The sequence below is a fragment of the Dendronephthya gigantea genome, unplaced genomic scaffold (genome assembly GCF_004324835.1).
Source record: "Dendronephthya gigantea isolate DGI-Jeju-01 unplaced genomic scaffold, DenGig_1.0 000099F, whole genome shotgun sequence".
Classification (NCBI taxonomy): domain Eukaryota; kingdom Metazoa; phylum Cnidaria; class Anthozoa; order Malacalcyonacea; family Nephtheidae; genus Dendronephthya; species Dendronephthya gigantea.
In genome coordinates, this window is record NW_021163109.1 from 163,841 (window position 1) to 185,895 (window position 22,055).

At 35.2% G+C, this 22,055-nt stretch overlaps 2 protein-coding genes across 2 annotated transcripts in view; both read right to left on the minus strand.

The window, feature by feature from the left end:
- Positions 1–22,055, minus strand: part of LOC114534347 (tyrosine-protein kinase receptor Tie-1-like) — a 106,956-nt gene that overhangs the window by 6,495 nt on the left and 78,406 nt on the right. The window contains exons 3-10 of the mRNA XM_028555783.1: positions 7,065–7,211; positions 6,873–6,950; positions 6,223–6,521; positions 4,130–4,448; positions 3,453–3,635; positions 2,769–3,076; positions 1,729–1,819; positions 1,105–1,284 (exon numbers count right to left, since the gene is read on the minus strand). Coding sequence (XP_028411584.1) covers positions 1,105–1,284; positions 1,729–1,819; positions 2,769–3,076; positions 3,453–3,635; positions 4,130–4,448; positions 6,223–6,521; positions 6,873–6,950; positions 7,065–7,211 — 1,605 coding nt within the window. The remainder of the gene's footprint in view (positions 1–1,104; positions 1,285–1,728; positions 1,820–2,768; positions 3,077–3,452; positions 3,636–4,129; positions 4,449–6,222; positions 6,522–6,872; positions 6,951–7,064; positions 7,212–22,055) is intronic.
- LOC114534348 overlaps positions 19,633–22,055 on the minus strand; it is a 40,915-nt gene continuing 38,492 nt past the window's right edge. The window contains exon 9 of the mRNA XM_028555785.1: positions 19,633–19,709. The gene's annotated coding sequence lies outside the window, so the exon portion shown is untranslated. The remainder of the gene's footprint in view (positions 19,710–22,055) is intronic.

Genomic DNA, 22,055 nt, shown 5'->3' on the forward strand with positions numbered 1-22,055 from the left:
CTCGGACATCGTGAATGAGTGAACATCCGGGACTTGAATTTGCCCCCCATTAACGCGCTCCCCAATTTCTCCTCGATGCCCTCTCTAGTGTTATTATAATCTCTATGGTCCAAATTCTATGTCATGGACGGTCGACGTTGGGTGGTTTTGTAAGTTATGCGCATGCGCGAGTAGTCAACGAACGTTCTGATTGGCTAAGACAGAAAGTTTGTATTTCAATGAGAACGTCAGCAATTTAACTGTCATTTCGTAAACATTTTTGTAAAAGCGTTTCATAAACTTTGTGCAAAGAAAGTAAAAGGAGAAGAAACAAGATATATGAAGCATGACAGTTAGCAAAGATGAACGTGGATACAGTCAAGACAAAGCCATGTAAGAGGAATAATTCATAATCTGCAAGCTTATAAATGTTTTCAAAGACAAAGGGTACGTGTTTACTTTGTTTATTTCGTATTTGTTTCGCAGTAAGAATGAGCCGTATTAGTATACTTTTCAGCTTTGTATGCCGTTTATTTGATAAATTTTCAGCTTTTTATGCAAACACATAAACCTGTCAAAGGCTATTACACCTTTGCTTTAACTTCAAAAAGTGTTCTTGAAAGTGTAATTTGAATTTTGGTATCAAAATACACACTATATTTATAAAGTATAAAACTTTTAGCTGCCGGCGTCGACTGCAATTACAGAATAAAATAACATTTGAAGTTTCTCTTTGTCTGTGAAGATTTTGTACTGTTTTAATCGTTTGAAACTTCGATTTTAAGCCGTTACTTAATTGCTGGCATGGTATAATGCAGCAAAATTGAACGGGCAATGTTTACACTAACTTTTATAGTTATTTTTGTATTGAATGATGGAAACATTAGTTATAATATACTCGGTAAAATATAATAAGACTGATTTGAGTTTTTTGTCATTTCATAATATATAAGTTTAGGTCAGGTTAACTCAGGAAATTGTGTACTTGGTTTGAAATAGCGAGGGGTTGCTGCATGCATGTATTTCTAGTATATATATAGAAAGACGCTTCTCGACCAATCAGCACACGCGTATTATAAATGTTATATTATAAAATGCAATATGAATTGATTTAAGATTATTTACCTTTCAACATTTTGATAGCAACAAGTTCAGGATTATCGTGTCCCGGAGCCGTATATGAAGCTTGCTTAACGATTCCAAATTGTCCAGCCCCGAGTGTTTTTTCCATTATGTACAAGTGGTTTGGCGAAATTTCCCAGTCTTTCAATAAGGTTACATATGAGATTTCTTCTGGCTGGAGCTCTAAAGGAAAATTCGCGTTTTTTTCTCATGTCCCAGCTAATTAGGAAATTTTACACTGTTAGAAGATACATATGGACAATAGACACCAAAAGTCTAGTGAATGCTATTCTTTTATGTATGTTATGACGGGTGTGTTTACATGATTTGTTTTTTGAAATGCGCAAGAATGAAAAATCCTTTCCACACTTTTATCATCATATCATAAACATTTTAGCTAATTATCATGCAGATTTGCATTGAATTTAACTTTCCACTGTGCATGCAGCGAGTGCCTCTATTCGAAACAATAAACAGATTGCATTAATTGAATCAGTTAAGACTTTGTGGCACTTCACTTCGCAGTTCAACATTGAGTGAAATGACACAAAATTTTAACTAATTAATGGGAGAATATAGGATTCTTTATTTTGAATAAAGAATTTTCCTAGAGCTGCAATTACTAACCACTTTCTTTGTTCAACTGTTCTAGCTCAAGCAATTTATCGTTTCGGGAATTTTTTGTTTTGGGACGGTTTGTGATCCAGGATTCAAATTCCTGTCATATAAAGAAAAAAGAAAAAAAATGTATAATGAGAAGTAGCTCCAATATAATATTGGCAATATTTTTTTTATGTAATTTTGATTTTTTTCATAAAGATCTACATCTTGAGTAAACATTAGTTTTCAGACATTCTGTTTTGCATATACTTGATGCAATAGATCTTTCCCCTTATCATGCTTGCAATGCGTGACGATATATAGTTGATTATCAAACAACTTTGAGCTGCGATATCGCTCTGCTTGGAAGCGATTTTTTCGTTGTAAGAAAAGCTTTCCGATTCTTTTGGTTTTTTGTTGATCGTTAACGAAGTCTAGAAATAAATCGCTCCTGAACATATATGGCGGAATCAACTACCGTGAGTCTCGCATTGCGCACTTGAACGCCAAAAAGGGGAAAGGTCTATTACAGTAGATGTGAACATCCGTGATTACGGAGGCGAAAATTTATGTCGGTAACAATCGTAATATCTCAAAGGTTGACAAGCTTAAAGCAAACAGAACATATGCATCTGCAAAAAGACGCCATGCATGATGCATGTAGCCGTGCCTGCATGCTTTTTCCTATCATGCATGCAAGAAAATATCTTCTGTTGCCATTTTTCTTCCGAAGAAACACGCAGCGGAGTTACATACAAATATGCAATAATTAGTGATACATTTTATAGCAATCATCGCACACTGTTTCATCACACGCTGTTTGAAACAAAAAAGAAAAGCGTAGCCAGAAGGAGAATTTGGGCGTCCGTCCATATTCATATATTCGTGATACGCAGGATTAAATTCTTTTCAAATCAAATGAATTGTCTTTACAGTCTGTTAACAAGTAAATATGTATATGGGCTCCACCCCAATTATCGATGCTGGCTGCTCCATTGAGTAAATGTCTATATTTTATATCATTGCTGTATATAATATATATAATACATGGAAACTGTTGGTTTTACCTTGATCGAAATATCTCTGCGTCTATTCTGAATTTTCTTTACTATAAATAAAAGGGAAAACGCAACCAGGCAAATAAACACACCAGATCCTGCTACGCCCCCTGCAATAGCATGAACATTATTGTCTGATCGTGAATTTACAGCTTTTGTTATTTGTTTTTTGTCCGTTGAAACAACTCGTGTATTCTCTGCACTCTTTGTTGGAACATCCTTCCGTCCCTTGATTGTTACGTTGTAAAGATAGACGGCTTCACCAATACCATTCTTATCAACAGCTTGCACTTTAAAATTGTACAATCCAGGTTTTTCTGAAAAATGAAGGAAATGAATAGATGACTAGAAGATTTATGAGATCGATGACTAGAAAATTACTGCTCATAAACAGTTTTCTCAGTTATGAGAAGTTTATATTTAGTCCCCATGAAATGGCAATTAATAGCTAAACTTTCACTTTGCAAGAAGGGCATTGTTATATAGTTACATTTTATTGATATCTAAAACGGCGACGATCATCGGGCGCTGTTTCTATGCCATTTCGCTTCGGTTGGTGTAAGGTACATTGTTGTGAAAGTGATTGATTTCAACATTATTGCTTACACGAAATTTGTTTGAATATTTCAAAACCTTTTTGCATAACTTCTGTTGCAATTTCAGCTATATTAAATAATATAGTGCGTAACTCACCAAAATCAGATAAAAAAGGACTTGACACAACCTGTTTTTGGAGTAAAAAGTCACTCTGATTTGTCCCCCACGATACTAGATAATGATCGACAATATTATCAGCAGCAATTTCTGGGTTCAGCCATGAAAGTGTTAAACTTCTTTCTTGTACCACGACGGATACGTTTCTAGGTTCACTTGGTCCTAAAAATAGGTGTAAGAGTAAAGTCTGTAAATTGTGATGATCATGCATGCAAATTTCTCCAAATGTTTTAAAAACTGAATGAAATCCGCCATTTTTTGAAGAGAGGCAGAATTCAAATTATACGAATATGTAGCTCTAGGATGTATCGATAAGGGAAACAATATTATTTGATACGTGAAATATTTGAAACCTAAATTTAAAATGGTAATATCTATAATCATTCGTCAAATGATTAGGAGTAGGAGTAAATTAATAATTGCCAAAGATAAAAATATTATTTATTCTTAGCTTTCGGTACTAAAATTTTTGTTATAGCGTTAACTGGCGACAGAAGAGAAAAATTTGAAAACAAAATGTTTCCGCCGAACGGCACAACCAGACAACAATTTATTCATAATTCAGTAATTATCGTGTTTTCGGACATCGTATAGGATCTATACTAGCTCTTCGGGTCAGCATTTTACTGGAAAGTTTATAAAGAATGAAGTCTCACCAGGGGGAGGTCTGGGACAGAAAGCGTAGACTATTCTGTCGCTCAACAGAATCAAATCAGGATATGTTGATGGAAGCGTTTGACCAGCTGTTGATATATTTGTCAAGAATGGCACAGTTCTAACATTTTGTTGACGGTTACCAACATCAATTCCAACAATGATTATGCCTTTGTCTCTCAGTTTCTTTGCTTCAGCTATGGCGGTGTCCTGCGGTTGTTCCCCTTTTCCCGCCCTTCGCGTTGGTGTTCCATCAGTGAGCAGAATTATGACATCATCTTTATCTTCTCGATGATTTAGTGAATTATTTCTCTTGAATATCTGCAAAATAATGAATCTATGTATATTTAGAGCCGCTATATAGACGCTATTATACACGCTTTTTGTTATATTGTAAAGGAAAGCAGGTCACAAATTGATGGTTATTGATTTGGCCGCTAACCTTAAAGATAATCTTGGATGCTTTTATCGTCGCAAGCCGTTGAAATAAGACTAAAACCATACTTGATTTTAGGATGGCTAGATATAGTTAATATATTAAATAATACTGACAATTTGAGATATTTCCAGTGCTATAATTTGTTAAAAATTGTGATTACAGTGACTTTTAGAGTTCAGAGACTTTAATATTAATGTTCTAATGTTCTATATATGGTAATGTTAGGAACAATCTGACCTATTAGAAGTAAGCGGAAGTGAAGTTGTAATATATGTTAGAGATAGAGAGAGGTGAACAGATTGAGAGAGTATTGGAAATATAAAATCGAGATAAAACCATATTTTGGAGTAGATTTAACTTTTTCGGTGTTGGAATGCGAGGCCAGATTTCCGACAAATTTAATAGCAGAATTTGTCTTTTTCTGTAAAAAAGTGTTATTGACTTTTTTTAATCCCCGAGCCGGTGCGGAGCACCGTGCGAGGGTGCTAATTCCGCTCGGATGATTACACCCACGATGTGCAAAGGCGAAATCGAAGTTGTCCGCCATTATGCAATGGACCTCGCGCCATGGATGGTCTTCTACGTTATGCGCATGCGCCAGTGTGAACTACTAAGCTTTTGATTAGTAGAGACAAAAATTTTCAAACATGAGTGAATAATTGTCATTTCGCCAAATTTTGATGAAATTTTTAAATTTATGTTTTCATACATGTGGAATATATGTATTTTTAATTAAATTAGAGGGAAACTCGAATGTGGTCAGGACTTTTCACGGTTTAACAAATAACAAGACCAAATTTTCGAGTTTCGACCGAATTCACCGTGTATACTGAAGTCGGAAGATTTTACACTTGATAATGATAATATTTCATCCGGCACAGCTATAAAAAGTAATTATTTTGTGGTAAACACAACTTTAATATTCTCAAATGTATTTCACTATGAATCCGTGAATGTGTTATGTGATAAACGACATTATAATTTCATTTGTAAACTCCGTTTTTATAATGACAAAAACCGTACAAAAACCGGTCGAAGCATAAGCCATAACATAAAACCTTGGAAGTTGTATGTCTGATGTTATATTTCATGGTAATTAATAATCAAAACAATTTACCATAACACTGACTATAGATGAGTGACCTTAACTTCCAGAAAAAGGTAGGAATCTTGTCGTATTTTTGCCATTTTTTCACAAAAATATGAGCCGTCGCGAGTTGCTATGACTACAGTGTTTCCACCTGCAGAAAAATATTTCCATACTTTTCTCAATTTCTTTTTCTCTCTATACCATGTACCCTCCCAAACCCCCAACCCACATAAATTTTCTAACAATCATGTTACCATCCCTATGCTTAACTGATTTCGTTCAACCGAGGCGAGGGGTTGCTGCATGCATGTATTTCTAGTATACTATTACTTAATAGTTTCCGTGCTTGGATGGCCTAATCCAAACACGCGGGAGTGTTGCGAGAGTTAAGAAAAGCGCGCGAATTTAAATTTTTTAAAACTTTAAATTTCCGTGTTTGGATCAGGCCGTCCAATTCAGAACACGCGTGATTCGACCAATCAGAACACGCATTATATACATGTAATCTTATAATTATATTCACTGAATAAATTATTAGATTTGAAACCATAAACAATTTGACCTACCTCGTTTGCTTTTAATAAAGCTACATCTGTTCTTTTTTCATAATAATTTATCCAAAAGGGATGGCGGAGCCCGAAGATTCTTCTTTGCACATCCGTTTTATTCCGACTTTTCATTGTTAATATTATTTGAGTTCTCTCATTACTAAACGTCATGATTGCAATATGGCTTCCTTCTGGTGAGACATTCAGTTGAAGATTGTCGACAAGTACATTAAGAAAGACTGTACAGAATATAAAGTTTATGTATTCTCGCCAAGTTGAAGTATCAACAATAATCAAAACATCTTTAATGCATTTGCCTACAAAATTAGTAAAACGGCAAAATGATTAATCCAAAAGGGAGTGCACAAGTACCTCGAAGTACCAAATTACACTTAATTTGTTTGGCAAGAATATAAATTATTGCATTTATCAAAGATTGTTGCATTTAAAAGTGTGCACCAGTTCACACGGGCGATTTTGTTTTCTGATTTCGGTGTAATAAGTCAGATTTAACAGGATTTTGATTATATAGGTCTTTAACCAACGGGCGTATTTTTGAGGCACACAAAATCCGCGAGTTTTTAAAACCCTCTATGATTTTCGCTCGCAAAGAAAAATGATGTAAAAGTAAAAGACCAAAACTATTAAAATATGGTGGGAGAACTTACTTGGAGTATTTGTAGATTTCCTTATTTCTATTGTTTTGGGTCGTTTTGTTATCTGCTTATTACAGCAAATATCCAAAGCTACACAGATGAAACTAAACTTAGGTTTGTTTGTGGATAAATAGTTGTCTAATGTTGCTATCCAAAAGGACGAAACTTTCCCAAATGTTGTGTAACTCAATTGTCGCACTTTACCATCATTATCAGTTCGTTTCCAGTACATCTCTTGTATATCGCCAGATGCATTGCAGGTCAAAGTTAGTGGTCCTGGATGTGAATAATATCTCGGCCCAGTTATAGGACCAGAAAACTTAACATTCTTTGGTGTTGCTCGTCCGCATTCTGCAATGGAAAATAAAAGAAGTTTAGAGGAACTTGGGCAAGCGAAAGATAGTTCGTATTCTAGTTCATCTTTGTAAGTTCGTCGCGTAATGTAATTATAAGTACCGTATATATTAGGGTTACTAATGATTTCAGTTCCACACAGAAAGATCTGACTGTTGTTATAGTTCAATACATCAATGGACTCGATCCCCTAAGATCGACAAGGACAGGGACTCACAAAACATGCACGACTATAGCTAGGGAAAGGTTTCGTAGCCAATTAACTTGGATGGAAAGGGTGCAATTCGTCATCACAGAAAATGGTTCCCCGTCCCGTAAAGAGAGGAAGTGTTGCATGCTGATCCAAATTAGCTAAATTTCTCCCACTTTTGCAGGCTCGTATTGTCAGAGGAAATCTTACATAAAATAGAGAGCAGTGGGTAATCGAAAAGCTTTTAATTTTTTGATGCGAAGACCTAAAAAACTGAGCCCTCTGTACAAGGAGAAAATTTGCTGAATCGTGGTATATATAGACAACCGTGCCGTGTAGAATGCACGTAACAATATGATGACACCACAATCGTTCATTTGTTGATTTTGAAAACAGTGTTGTATCATTAAACATACCTGGTTGTATCTTACAGATTCCATTAACAGTCCGCGAAATCAAAGTGACAACCAGAAACATAAACCAAATATTAGAATACTGTATACGGTTCCTAAGAAAATAGCAAAAACATGAAATAAGTGTGCCTATTATGACTGAAATAAAACCGTCAATGAAATGAGAGAAGAAAAACAGCTTTGTATCAAATGCGTCAATTGACAACAAGACTCTGGGTGAAAACACCCTGGGTACTGTCTAAATTATAAAGAGACAAAAGAGAGTGCGATTTACTTTGCGGTCAGCCCGACGACGCGCTCAGCTTTGTCAACCATAAAACTACAGCAAGTTATACAAAAGCTATAAAAAGCTAGTTCAATGCACGTATAACGTTGCCGCCATTCTTTAGTCGGTTTTCATCATTCATGCAAATAGAAAATTATTATTCTTTACATTAACCACGTTAATATGCATGCTGACCTCATGACATTAACAGTTTTGCAAATTTTCCTCCACTCGCACATATTCAGTGCGGCCGATCTCATTTTTTGTACGTACGTATGACGTTGGAACTGTTGTCTACCTTCAAGGCGGCCGTCAACGCGCAAGCTGTACGTGCGATTTCGCGTACGAGCACGTGTAAGTGGAGGCCTTAAAGGTCAACAGAACAAAATGTGAGAACTACCACCCAATATCCATTCTTCCCATAATAAGTAAATTATTTGAGAAAGAAGTATTTGGTCAACTTTATCAATACCTGATACTGATAGATCACTCATTGCTCTCACGTTTTCAATCGGGCTTCCGACCCAAACATTCCACATTGTCCTTATTATTACAAATGAGTGATAAGTGGATTGAAAATATAGACAATGGAGAAATAACTGGATTAATTTCAGTTGATATTAAGAAAGCCTTTGACTCATAAAATCTTGCTAAATAAGTTGCACGAGCAATTTGGCGTTCAAAATTTGGAGCTGCAGTGGTTCCAATCTTACTTCTCGAAACGCAGTCAAGTCTGCGTGGTTGATGGCTATACATCTTCAGCCAAAGAAACTATATGCAGAGTCCCACAGGGATATATTTTGGTACCCCTCTTGTTCTTATTATATATAAATTATTTGCCAGAATGTTTGAAAAACACAACTCCTAGCATGTATGCCGATGCTACGTAAATATATGCGTCTTTTTCAAGTTTCTCAGAACTAATAAAAAAAATTAATCAGAATCAAGAAAATATAGTCAAATCGCTCTCCCAAAACAAATTACAGCTTCATAAAAAACAGACAAAAGCAATGTTTATTGGATCTTCTTATAATTTGAAACACAAAGTTGGGAATGATCAAGTAATGATTAATGATAAACCTGTTACTTGCTACTCCTCTTTTCGTTGTTTGGGAGTAGAACTAGACGAAAAAATGAGCTGGGATAAGCATATAGATGCAACATGCAGGAATTATTAAAAGAGTAAAACAATTTGTTCCGTACGAAATTTTACAGAATTGGTATCATTCTGTCGTGCTCTCATATTTTGATTATTGCTCTCCTTTATGGGATAATTGTGTAAGCTTACTCATCGAAAAATTACAAAAACTACAAAACAGGGAGGCAAGAATTATGACAGGGGCCAACTACGATATTAGGATCAACAGATTTGCTCCATGCTATGTCGTGGAAGAGTCTGAATGATAGACATAAAATGAATAAATCTGTTTTGATGTTTAGAATATTAAACATCCACTTATCCTCTAACCTAAAACATAAATTTATTACCAGGGAGACAAATATGAGCAATTATAATCTTAGAAATGGCGACATAAATCTCTCACATCCTAAACCAAAAACTGAAAATTTAAAAGAGAGTTTAGGTTACAGTGGGGCATAGTCTATGGAATAGTCTACCAAAGCAAGCAAAGGAAACAAAATCTTTAGGTATGTTTAAAAATATGATAAGATAGTGTAACTACTGAGTCAGACATCGATTATTCCTAGTTTTTATCTTCTTTAATGCTTACATTGCATGTTTATTCGTTTATATTATAATACTATTTTTAATACTTGTACATATGTATTTTTAATCTATTGTAATTGTGTGACGCCCCTCACGAAAACCATCGACAGATGATGAGGGTAGGTGTGGTTAAGTAAAGTTTAATTGATTGATTGATTGATTGATTGATTGATCACAGACCGGACTTGATTTGGCAACGCAGCGCGATTTTTCAGTTTCAGAAGCACATAAATTAATTCTGCAAGAAAAATTTGGAATCTATGGACTCCAGAGCAGTCAAATGTACTATCGTAAAGTGCATATGACATGATTACCATTTTTTCACCAAAAATTCGCAAAAATCAGGTGATTCGAATGATATATATTATTCTCCGGGCGAATAAATACTTCTAAAGATATTTTTGATCAAACATTCCAAAATTAGGTTTTTTTAATATTTGGCCGGGAAAAAAGAGTCTGAAAACTAATTAGGGTTTTGCCTACCGGGCAGGCAAGAAAATCAACTAGTGTCACATTACAATAAATATATGTCGTATGCATCAAAATTTTTATACTTTGCGTTGCAAAATGCAAGCTAGATGTGTCGTATACCGTTGTTCCAACACATGCACCAGATGCATAAAATCAAATGTATAATGGAGATTTGCGCCCAGAGGCAGTAAGGAGACAACAGAAATGGATAGACTTGGTTTAGAACAATGCACATTCCCTCGACTGAAGAGAGATGAAAACGTGGTTATTTTCTACGTATTATGGATTTTGTTTAGATGGGGCAGATAGGGATGCTGTGTGATTTTTTGTCACTGATATCACTTTCTGTCCCGCTGCAGAAATTCAAGATGGCGGCGCGCGGTCGTTCGCTCCATCGGCTCACTTGTGACAATTTGTGATATGATCATCGGGTGATAAAACTATCACCTCACCTATCATGTGATAACCTAAAAATACATAACAGTCGAACTACTTAATTGCCTCTCTGAGTCATGTGTATGGATCGATTCGGTGAAGCGCTAAGGCGAAGCGAACGTAATGGATAATCGGCTTTAAAGGGCTGCCACTGTAGCATTTTTTGTACTACATACGTACAAGTATAGGTAGAATTTAAAATAATGTTAATGGGTCTTATGAAATCAACAATTGAATAGATGCATAAGATAGGATTCTATGGATGAATGCATGCTTCTGTTGATGAATGCTTCTGTTGATGTTTCCTGGCATAAAATTATTTATACAAGAAATTAGGTTTTAAACTTTATACCTTGTACAAAACAGCCCCATGCAAGTGTCGATTTTTCATGAGATACAGAAAGAACGACAATTAGCTACGTCCTAACGATTTCTGTTCGGTGAAAATCACTTATTCATGACAATTAGGGTGAATGCTAAACAGGCTTTAGATATACAGGGTGTCCCAAAAAAACGAAAACTATTGAAATCACCCATAACAATGTAATTGTTAGAGTTTGAATGCCTAAGCACTCTGTTGGGACCCACAAGTGTGTAAATGTTTGCCATAAGCATTTTTATGCATGCATATGATGCAGTAAAATTTGCTCGTACGCGAAAATGATATTTATTAACAATATTAATTTTAAATGTGCATCTCAATCACCATGATCTTCGATAGTTCTGTAAAGGGTTCTGTAGCAACACAAAGCATTTAGCATTTTACTGAGTTGCATTAAATCCCCATGGGCTAAAATTCGTGCACACGGATTTAAAATTTTAACAATGAGTGATTTCAATAGTTTTCGTTTTTTTTGGGACACCCTGTAGAGCTGCAGAGACACTCGCGGGGGAATGTGATAAAGAGGACACGTGGTGTTAAAAACAAAACGATGTTTTAAGTTACGCTAAATACATTAAATGGTTGTATTGTCTATGCACCCACATTATACATTAAAATGCAACGATTATGCTTATTAAACACTTATTTACTGACGCCGAGGGCTATTTTTGCTTTGTATATTTGTTTTGATTTCCAGGATCGCGTTACTAAGGAAAGCATAGAAACGGGCATCAAATTTCATAATTGTCTTTAAGGCAATGTCTGCACGCGGCGCGTGGGTTTTCCGTGGAAGATTTGAAAGTATTTGATTAGTTGTCGCAAAACGTCGTGTAAATTAATGCCAAAGCCTGTCCGTAGGACCTGAGGAGGGAGACAGACGGTCGTGAAGAGATTACAAACAAGCAGCTATATGTTTGCAGGCGCCTTCTTGACCACCAGGGCAAAGGGAGTATTCAGAAAAAACAGATTCAACCAAAAACCAGGTCAAGCTTAGCTTTGTGGAAATCAACATTGTTGAAAGCTTCATTTTTAAGGCTGCTTTTGCAAACACAACCAAATCTGCCTTTTGGTAGTTCGCTGCTGTTATTCCTCTGTCTAAGAAGAAGGTTCTCAGGTTATACACATTCATATTGTCCAAGGTTTCATCTGTTATAGTCGTGATATTCATTGCTTGGCTTGTAAAATATATTGTTTTCAATGTTTAGCTTGTCCGAACGCTTTTTCCCGCGCTGTAAATTAGCCAATCAAATCTTTCCACGCAAAACCAACGCGCCGCGTGCGGAAAGGTCCATTTGATGCCCGCTCGTGTTGATCCTGCGTAATCATGAAGATTTGAAGCCCTCCACGTGTGGGCCTCCTGTCGAATAGGAAAGCAAGAAAGATGAATTTTGACACTTTTCCTCTAGGCATAAAAAGACAACTTAAAAATCTAAAGGTAAAAGGAATTTTCGTTTCGACTGTCCTTCAGCTTTGTTATGCTTCGAGTCTTATTCTAATACTTGTGCTTATGTCGATGCTTATGTCGCACGCTTCATTGCATTTCTTCGTTTTGATATTTTTGTAGACTTGTGCTTATTTCACTCGTTCCTGTCAATCAGGCTTTTTTTAGATCCGCTTCAGATATCGAACTTTTCATGTCGCGAATCTATTGTTAGTAGCTAAAATCTCTGTTAGAATTCATTACATGAATTGCATTCGGCACACACTATTGCTTTTAAAATTCGACCTTATTCGATGAAATTCAGGCACCATGTAAACACGCTTGTTCACGCTGACTGTCTATTGTGAATATCGTATCAAATGCCTTTAATGGCAAAAAGCTATGAGACAAAAATGAATTCGAATGTTCGAATTAATAACATGAATAATTCTCGTGAATAAGCTACTTGTTAAAGACGGATAAACACACATTATAGTCAACCTTATTTGCCACGTTATGTTTAACTAAAAAGAATCCCGATCTCAGAGACGTACGCCTTTCATGAAAAAGGCTAAGAATACCAAGAGTGGAGATATCAGATAATATAATCATCAATAATATTCTTGTATATTTTCATCGTGGCAGTTGATAAGTAATTTAGTTTGTATATATAGGTATACCACGTAAGTATTTATAATGCTGCAATGCTTTCGGTCCCTTAACCCGGGCCTTCATCAGTGCAATTGCTTGAATACACATTTACACCTCACTTAAATATCACGTTAGTCATGATTTGTTAGCTTGCGCCATTATTTAAATGGTTTCACTCACCAAATAATTATAAAAAGAAATAGTTCTAATTACTGCGCGTGTCCTAGACAAGTGTTTAGCAATCAGACATTGAAAAGAGCACGCTACGTACTATTGAGCGGCTTACCCTCTTGGGCGATAGTTTGATGTTTATAGATTTCAAAAGATTCTCTCATTTTACGAGAGACGGTAAAGTACTTATCATTCGCTAAAATTCTAGCATCTTTCCATTTAATGGGATGATCATATAAGTCCACGCATGGTGAGCTACAGCAGACCTATCCAGTTTACCTTTTTGCAGTTTATTTTATGCTCTTTTAGACGTATTCAGAGATTTCTACCGGTCTCTCCAATGTGAACCAAACCACATTCACATGGAATGCGATACACACCACTCACCAGGTTTTTGAAGTCGTCGACGCCATCTTTGTGCGTGTAAAGAGCGCGAATTATTGCTTCAATGGTAGACTTGTATTCCAACTTCTCTTAAAATCCTAACGATTTTATACGAAACTGGTCCAATATATGGTAAAAAGAGAATAGATATTCCTATCGCCCAAGAGGGTAAGCCGCTCAATAGTACGTGGCGTGCTCTTTTCAATGTCTGCTAGCTAAATACCTGTCTAGGACACGCGAGAACTATTTCTCTTTCATAATTATATGGTAAGCGAAACCGTTTAATTAATGGCGTGAGCTAAAAAATCACGACTACCGTGATATTTAAGTTACGTGTAAATGTGTATTCAGGTAATTGCACTGATGAAGGCCCTGGTTAACGGACCGAAAGCTTTGCAGTCTTAAATACTTACGTGGTGTACTTACAAGCTAAATTACTTAATATAATCAGTCATGATAATTTATGAACAACGTATTGTGAAAACCGGGCGAGTGCTATATTAAACTGAACAAAAGTAATATTTCAGTTGTACGTACATTTTGGTTTGTCTTTCGGCCAATGTCCAGGACTTGATCCTTGCTGAGTAATTTGAGTTAAAATAGTTCGGTGGTTTCAAATGCTGTTTCCAGTGTAATATTATTAAAAAAGTATTTTGCTTTCATTTCATGTCACAAGCTTGTTGTTCCCATACGACTGCTATAATTTACATAACACAATCACGCAATTTAGCGGCATGATTGACATAATCAAGAAGGCAGTTGATCTACAACCGGATTTTCATCTTTCCTAATTCGTCACAACTCACTTGTCGCAAACGGGTAATTTATTTGGGACGAATTGATCGATTCACGTTTTTTCAATGTAAACACGATGGTTTCTTGAACCGTTCTAACAGCATTATTTCTTACTTTTTAACAGAATTTTCGTTTACCGTTCGAACCTTCTTAGTTCTCCAAGGCTGTGTAGTTTATATGCAAAAAATATTCCGCCTTTTGGTTTATTTTGACAAAATCATTAATTGTATTCAAGTACAATCATGACGGTTACTTCCGACAATATTTTCATAGCCTGCGAACAGGTTTTGAAGCCATAGACAGATTATAGATAAATAAATCACACCTACTGATCTAGTTATTTACGCGCTGTTTAATTGCTAAATGCTAAATCCTATTATTGCTATAAGAATGAATGTCGTCGGAAAATAATACATAACGTGATTTTCATTTTGAGGTCTAACTCCATCAATTTTAAAACGCCGGAAAAAAATGACATCACTCATATGAGAACTACTACATTATTCACATAATATTACCAGCCATATTTCATATAAACTGTCTTTTCAAACGATTACGTCATCATTTTTCTCATCAATGAGCTCAACCTCAGTTGGGTTGATCGTTAAAGAAAGCTTTCCTTCTTTTAGTTGCTTCACATGGATGTAAGATTTCTACGAAAAAAAATCTTTACTCAAAACGCAAAAGAGGAAAAAGTGAAAAACATATTAACTAGGAAATTTTATAACAGGATGCCATTATGCAGTTAGGGTGGACAACAAAACGTCACCTTCAATCTTATTAGTAATATAACGATTTAATCGCATGTTGATCCATGACAGATTTAAATTTTATGTTTTTCAAATTATTTGGACTAAGAGTTCAGCTATTTGTTTAGTTACACCATGTTGACAAATTACCGAAAGATTTTCGCGTTCAAATTATCACGCATATTTGAGCTGCCTATAATTGAACCGTAATATTTGCTTTCAAACGGCAATTGAAAAATTAAAGTAGTGCGGAAAAAAAGACAGAATCTTCGAGGTTTAGCTTATAAAAACCGCAAACATGCATGACCGTAGCATATGATATCCTTTACCTCATCATTACTCATCAAATCATGAAGACTTCGGCGAATTTCAAAGAAGGTTGGTCGATTCTTCGCATTCACCTTCCAACAGTTTGACATTATCTCGTATCTGAGTAAAGAAACCGGTGCATTAAGAGGTTTCATTATTTATTTTAAAGAATTCACAGCCTCTGATTGGCTAATAGCCATGTCGGTAAAGACCTCGCGCTCGGTTAATAAGAAGTTAATACATAATACATTTAAAAAATTTATTGAAAAATATTTTTATTTTAAATTATTTAACATTGAGATCCGTAAAAAAAGTTCTTGGAGCTTTTAAAGTGGTTAAGCTCACGATCTAGATTGCGTCAGGTTCAGCCAGGGAACAATACGCTTCTCAATTTTCTGTGGAGTCTTTATGAAAATATTATTATTTTGCCTTTATCGTATAAATGGCCAAAAAATCAATAGGGAAGTAACACGTTTTTGCATTTTCATCAGGTAGATAACATCGTGCATCGCATAAATTCAAACCTCGCAACATTATTAAACTGAATGAAGGAAGGAATGTATGCGCAATATACGTTTTTAAGGCACCCAGTATTACCTCCATTTGGGTTTCTTAAAAAACAGCTAGGTCCTGGAAAGGCATAAACAAAAGCAAGCAGAGTATCCGACTTACATTTCACTTGAGCAGTGAAGTGGTTTTGGCATTCGGCATCCGGATCCGACATGATTGATAATGTTATACGGTGATATCGCCTTGTATGGCTCTTCACCTGAAAAAAATGAGAAATGGAGAAAATTTGTAGACACAACTGTTTTCTTTGTCATTGATTTCACGGTTCTATTTCATGGCAATAAAAATTATAGCTTTTATTCCTTGCATGGTAACGACCATTACGACTGATAAAAAAAGAGAAATAAAAAATTTGCAAATTAAAATGAAATGTTCAAAGGCGCTATAAACCCCTGTATTCAAAAAGCTCACTCGCACTCATTCAGTGTAAAATTGAAATTTAGTCATTACTGATTAATGAGAACGTTCTGTATTAATCAACGAAAATATGCAAATTAAGTAAAACGCTACTTATTAACTTCGTCCATACGATAACACATACCCAAAGTCACGATTTCATAAAGAAGGACGCCAAAACTCCATCTATAAATTCAGAATGATGTCTGTCAGATGTATGACATTCTCGGGGTCTGGAAATATGATTTTACGTTACGATTTTTTTATTATTTGAATAGTCATCATAAATGCTCTGCAATACTGCAATTCGTGAAAAAAGGGGAACGAGCAAATCCAGTTTCAAATAAGACAACAACCTGCCGAAACAACAATGTACAATGGGCCGGACCGTTGCGGAAGGAACAAACATATTATGACCAGTCTCTATATAACCTGCCTAAGGAGCAAACAAACGTACTATGTTTTGTCTCCACCTGCCCAAGGAACAAACGTATTATGGCCAGTCCTCAACCCAAGGAGTAAACCTATAACCACTAGGGCAAAAACTTACACATCGCTGGCTGTTGTAAATGTACCATGAATTAGGCTCTCCAAGGCCATCCATTTAACAGGAAGAAGATTCTAATAAAAATAATTAAACAAGTAGTCCTTACTATGTGCTTGAATATAATAAAAAGTTGTACTTTTTCCAAAGCAAAACAAAGTTGTATTTTTTACAGTAGCGTAGCCAGCCTGACTATTTTGTCCCGTTATGCAAATTTCGAGTTATTATAATTATTCATATCTGTTACTCCCGCAAAATTAATTTTGTTCCGCTTCTGAATGTGAATTTGGAGCCCTAATTTGGAGTTTCGTTGTTACTAGCACTTAATCTCGACGAACACAAACAACAACAGACGCACGCAATTCCCTTTGTTCTAGCTTGTATTCATAAGTGATGTCAACTATGTAAACATAGAATATACAAATATCTTATAAAGGGTTACGTTAATGAAGTTAAAGACATGCAAATTCCTACCGATTTTCTGCCTATTTCAGGTCCAAATCACAACAATCAGCGTTCTCGTTTAGCGATACAAATCGGACGCAACAACTAAGAAAACCAATCTTAAAACGCGCAGAGCCTGGCGCTAGCAAGGCAGTAACAATATCTTTAGAAATTCATTGTTTTCGCAGTTAATGAACACCAAAATATTAGCATAGTGGGACAAATTGTCAGGCTGGCTACTCGACAGATTTTTTATATCAACTTTTTTTGTGTAATTGCATGTCAATAAAATCAGCGGAAAAAACTCGTGACGTGGTTTAACATGCATATGCATTCACAAATACACCGACCCTTCTTCAAAATGGATATTGCGTCTGCTCGGAATAAAATTTAAACATTAGCAATTTTTTCTAATTTTTCTTTCATTTTTTTCCTGACTCTTTTGTTTGTTCAATATTTTCAATGAAAGTTTCATATACGTTATATTGGAAAATAATTTAAGAATAAATCAATATTTCCAAGTCTAGCTAATAAATAATGCCTCAGATAATCAGCAAATCAAATCACTAATCATGTAAATTAAAACATTATTTTCCAGTAAAATTGCCCTTACTTATAGTTCATATACCTGATTGCTTCTTATGTATTCCTCAGCACTTCCAATATCTCTCGCCAAACCGAAATCAGAAATTTTTGCAACGTTTTCTAGTTCACCGGCAAGAAGGATATTTCTGGCTGCCAAATCACGATGGACAAACTAAAATATTGCAAGGAGGTTAACACCATGCATGCATGAATGCCATAATTATTATATAATGGCATGAATAACTTACATAACGGGAACAGGTAGTTCACGTGCATGCAGAAGATACAGTGGCTGCATGCATGATACCTGTTTGAAATTGTATAGAAGGATAAATTTCCAATCTTATGGAATAGACCCTTTCGATAATTACGTCACAACATTATCGTTTTGAGATGCTGGGCCTTATGCTGGGGTTAACTGAGATGGCCGAAACGAAAAATCCTATATCAAGTACAATTGTAAAGTCGACTCTCGAGCTATCACATCCAACTATAATCATAAATCATTAATTGTGCTATGAATAGTGTTAAATTTTATATTGCAATTTTTAGCGAAATATCAATTCCTTTTTAAACACATTCAACTTTAAAAATAAATGCTTTCCCAATCTTAATGATTTTAACGAAATTGAGAAATAAATTCAAAAAGGTGTCGTACGTTTCTTAATAAAACCACAAGTTAAACTTTAATACAAAATACTTGCATTTTTTAAAATACAAAATCTACCTATTTACCTGTTCAAGTACGAGTGATGTTTTCGTATATTTTCAAAACCATCCAAATGAAAAATATAAACGTTCATTAGCTTTCGGACGTCGACCACTGATGAAATTGGTAACTAGGGTTTTGATTTGATGAGCAAATTCCAATTTTTTCTCAAAATCCTGACGAGTTTTTCTACTAACACACTAACGAATCCCGCACTCGATATCGATGATATATCATACTAGGTTGCATAATACATGCATGCTGAAATACACAACTATGGATTTTATGATCTTGGTGGACTTTATTAAACCGCCAAACGCAAACAAAATAAACTTTAAAGTGGAAGAAAAGTCCATGTGTAAACAAACGGTTTGATTTATGATTCGAAATTCGAATTCAACGTTGAAAAGATTGAGAGCTATAGTGCACTATAATGCAGTAGGCACAACTGTCATAATACCTTTTGATTCGAAAGATGTGCCATTCCACTTGCCACATCAACGGCAATTTTCAAGAGTTGACGATCGTTCAAGGTGGAAGTTATTTGTGAGCCAAGGTTAGTAATAAGTTTACTCTTCCTCAGAAATTTCTGAAGATTTCCAGCAGAGCAGAACTCTGTCACCACCATTATTTTTCCTCAAGTAAAATATTTGATATTCGCGACATCAATTAAAAATACGTAATTACAAAGTGCCGAACAACCCTACCTACTAAAGAAGAGATATTTATCAACAAATATAATAATAATGGTTTTCCATTCTTGTCATACCTTCCACTGAACAACCGCCTATAAATCGTATTACATTTGGATGAGGTTCTTTGTTAATCTTTTTTAAGATCTCCAACTCAGCCAAAAGATCAGATATATCAGATTTCTTCGCAGTATCTGAAACAACATCAACAATTTTAAAAGTTGCACGTAATATAATATCTATAAGAAATAGAAAACATTTTCCGTGTTTCTAAACAGTTTTAGTATAAATTGCGAGGTGACTATTGATTTTTCAGCATTCTGATTGGTCAAGATTCACTGTATCTGAAGTGATAGTCATTGGTCGGTGACTATATAGCTTTTTGTTGTTGTTTTTCAAGAGATTTGGGGTAATTACGGACTTTTTATGAAATTATGTTGATTATTATTTGCAATCACCTCGAAATTTATACTAAAACATTTAGTCGCCTCTTGTTCAGTAATTACCTCGCCTTCAAAAACTAATTTTTAAGTAGAATAGGGTTTGGGAGGACGTTATTAATTCGAGTTCTCCCAAACTCTCGAACGTGTTTCTATGACTGAATAGAAACATAAGAATTTTTTTATCTATTTCATTTATAATATAACTCAATAAAAAGATTTTGCACAAATATTATAATAGGATTCAAGTACAAATTCTCATTACATTACTTCGCTTGTCAATTTCGGCGGGAAAAGTCTCGCTTTTCTACACAGTTATCCCCTAGCGGGCGCAGAGCGTCGCGAGGGTACTAATTCCGCTTGGAGATTAGGAATTACACCCGGAACCCGGTAGAACATAGGCGAATCCAAAGTTGTCCAAATTCTATGTCATGGATGGTCGACGTTGGGTGGTTTTGTGAGTTATGCGCGTGCGCGAGTAATCAACGAACGTTCTGATTTGCTAAGACAGAAAGTTTGTATTTCAATGAGAATGTCAGCAATTTAACTGTCATTTCGTAAACATATTTTTGTATAAGCGTTTCATAAACTTTGTAAAAAGAAATTAAAAGGAGAGGAAGCAAGATATATGAAGCATGACACATAGCAAAGATGAACGTGGATACAGTCAAGACAAAGCCGTGGAAGAGGAATAATTCATAATCTGCAAGCTTATAAATGTTTTTAAAGACAAAGGGTACGTGTTTACTTTGTTTATTTCGTATTTGTTTCGCAGTAGGAATGAGCAGTATTTGTATACTTTTCAGCTTTGTATGCCGTTTATTTGTTAAATTTTCAGCTTTTTATGCAAACACATAAACCTGTAAAAGGCTATTACACCTTTGCTTTAACTTCAAAAAGTGTTTTTGAAAGTGTAATTTAAATTTTAGTATCAAAAATACACACTATATTTATAAAGTATGAAAATTTTAGCCACCGGCGTCGACTGCAATTGCCGAATAAAATTTTCTTTGTCTGTGAAGATTTTGTACTGTTTTAATCGTTTGAAACTTCGATTTTAAACCGTTACTTAATTGCTGGCAAGGCATAATGCAGCAAAATTAAACAGGCAATGTTTACACTAGCTTTATGATTATTTTTGTATTGAATGATGGAAACATTAGCTATAATATACTCGGTAAAATATAATAAAACTGATTTGAGTTTTGTGTCATATCATAATATAAGTTTAGGTCAGGTTAACTCAGGAAATTGTGTACTTGGTTTGAAATAGCGAGGAGTTGCTGCATGCATGTATTTCTAGTATATATATTATAGAAACACACTTCTCGACCAATCAGGACACGCGTATTATAAATGTTATATTATAAAATGCAATATGAATTGATTTACGATTATTTACCTTTCAACATTTTGACAGCAACAAGTTCAGGATTATCATGTCCTGGAGCGGTATATGAAGCTTGTTTAACGATTCCAAATTGTCCAGCCCCGAGTATTTTTTCCATTATGTGCAGGTGGTAGGGCGAAATTTCCCAGTCTTTCAATAACGTCACATATGAGATTTCTTCCGGCTGGAGCTCTAAAGGAAAATTCGCGTTTTTTTCTCATGTCCCAGCTAATTGGGAAATTTTATACTATGTTAGAAGGTACATATGGACAATAGACACCAAAAGTCTAGTGAATGCTATTGTTTATGTATGCTACGACGGGTGTGTCTAAATCATTTGTTTTTTGAAATGCGCAAGAATGAAAAATCCTTTCCCCACTTTTATCATCATATCATAAACATTTTAGCTACTTATCATGCAGATTTGCACTGAATTTAACTTTCCACTGCGCATGCAGCCAGTGCCTGTATTCGAAACATTGAACAGGTTGCATTAATTGAATCAGTTAAGACTTTGTGCCACTTCACTTCGCAGTTCAACATTGAGTGAAATGACACAAATTTTTAACTAATTAATGGGAGAATGTAGGATTCTTTATTTTGAATAAAGAATTTCCCTAGAGCTGCAATTACCAACCGCTTTCTTTGTTCAACTTTTCTAGCTCAAGCAATGTATCATTTCGGGAATTTTTCGTTTTGGGACGGTTTGT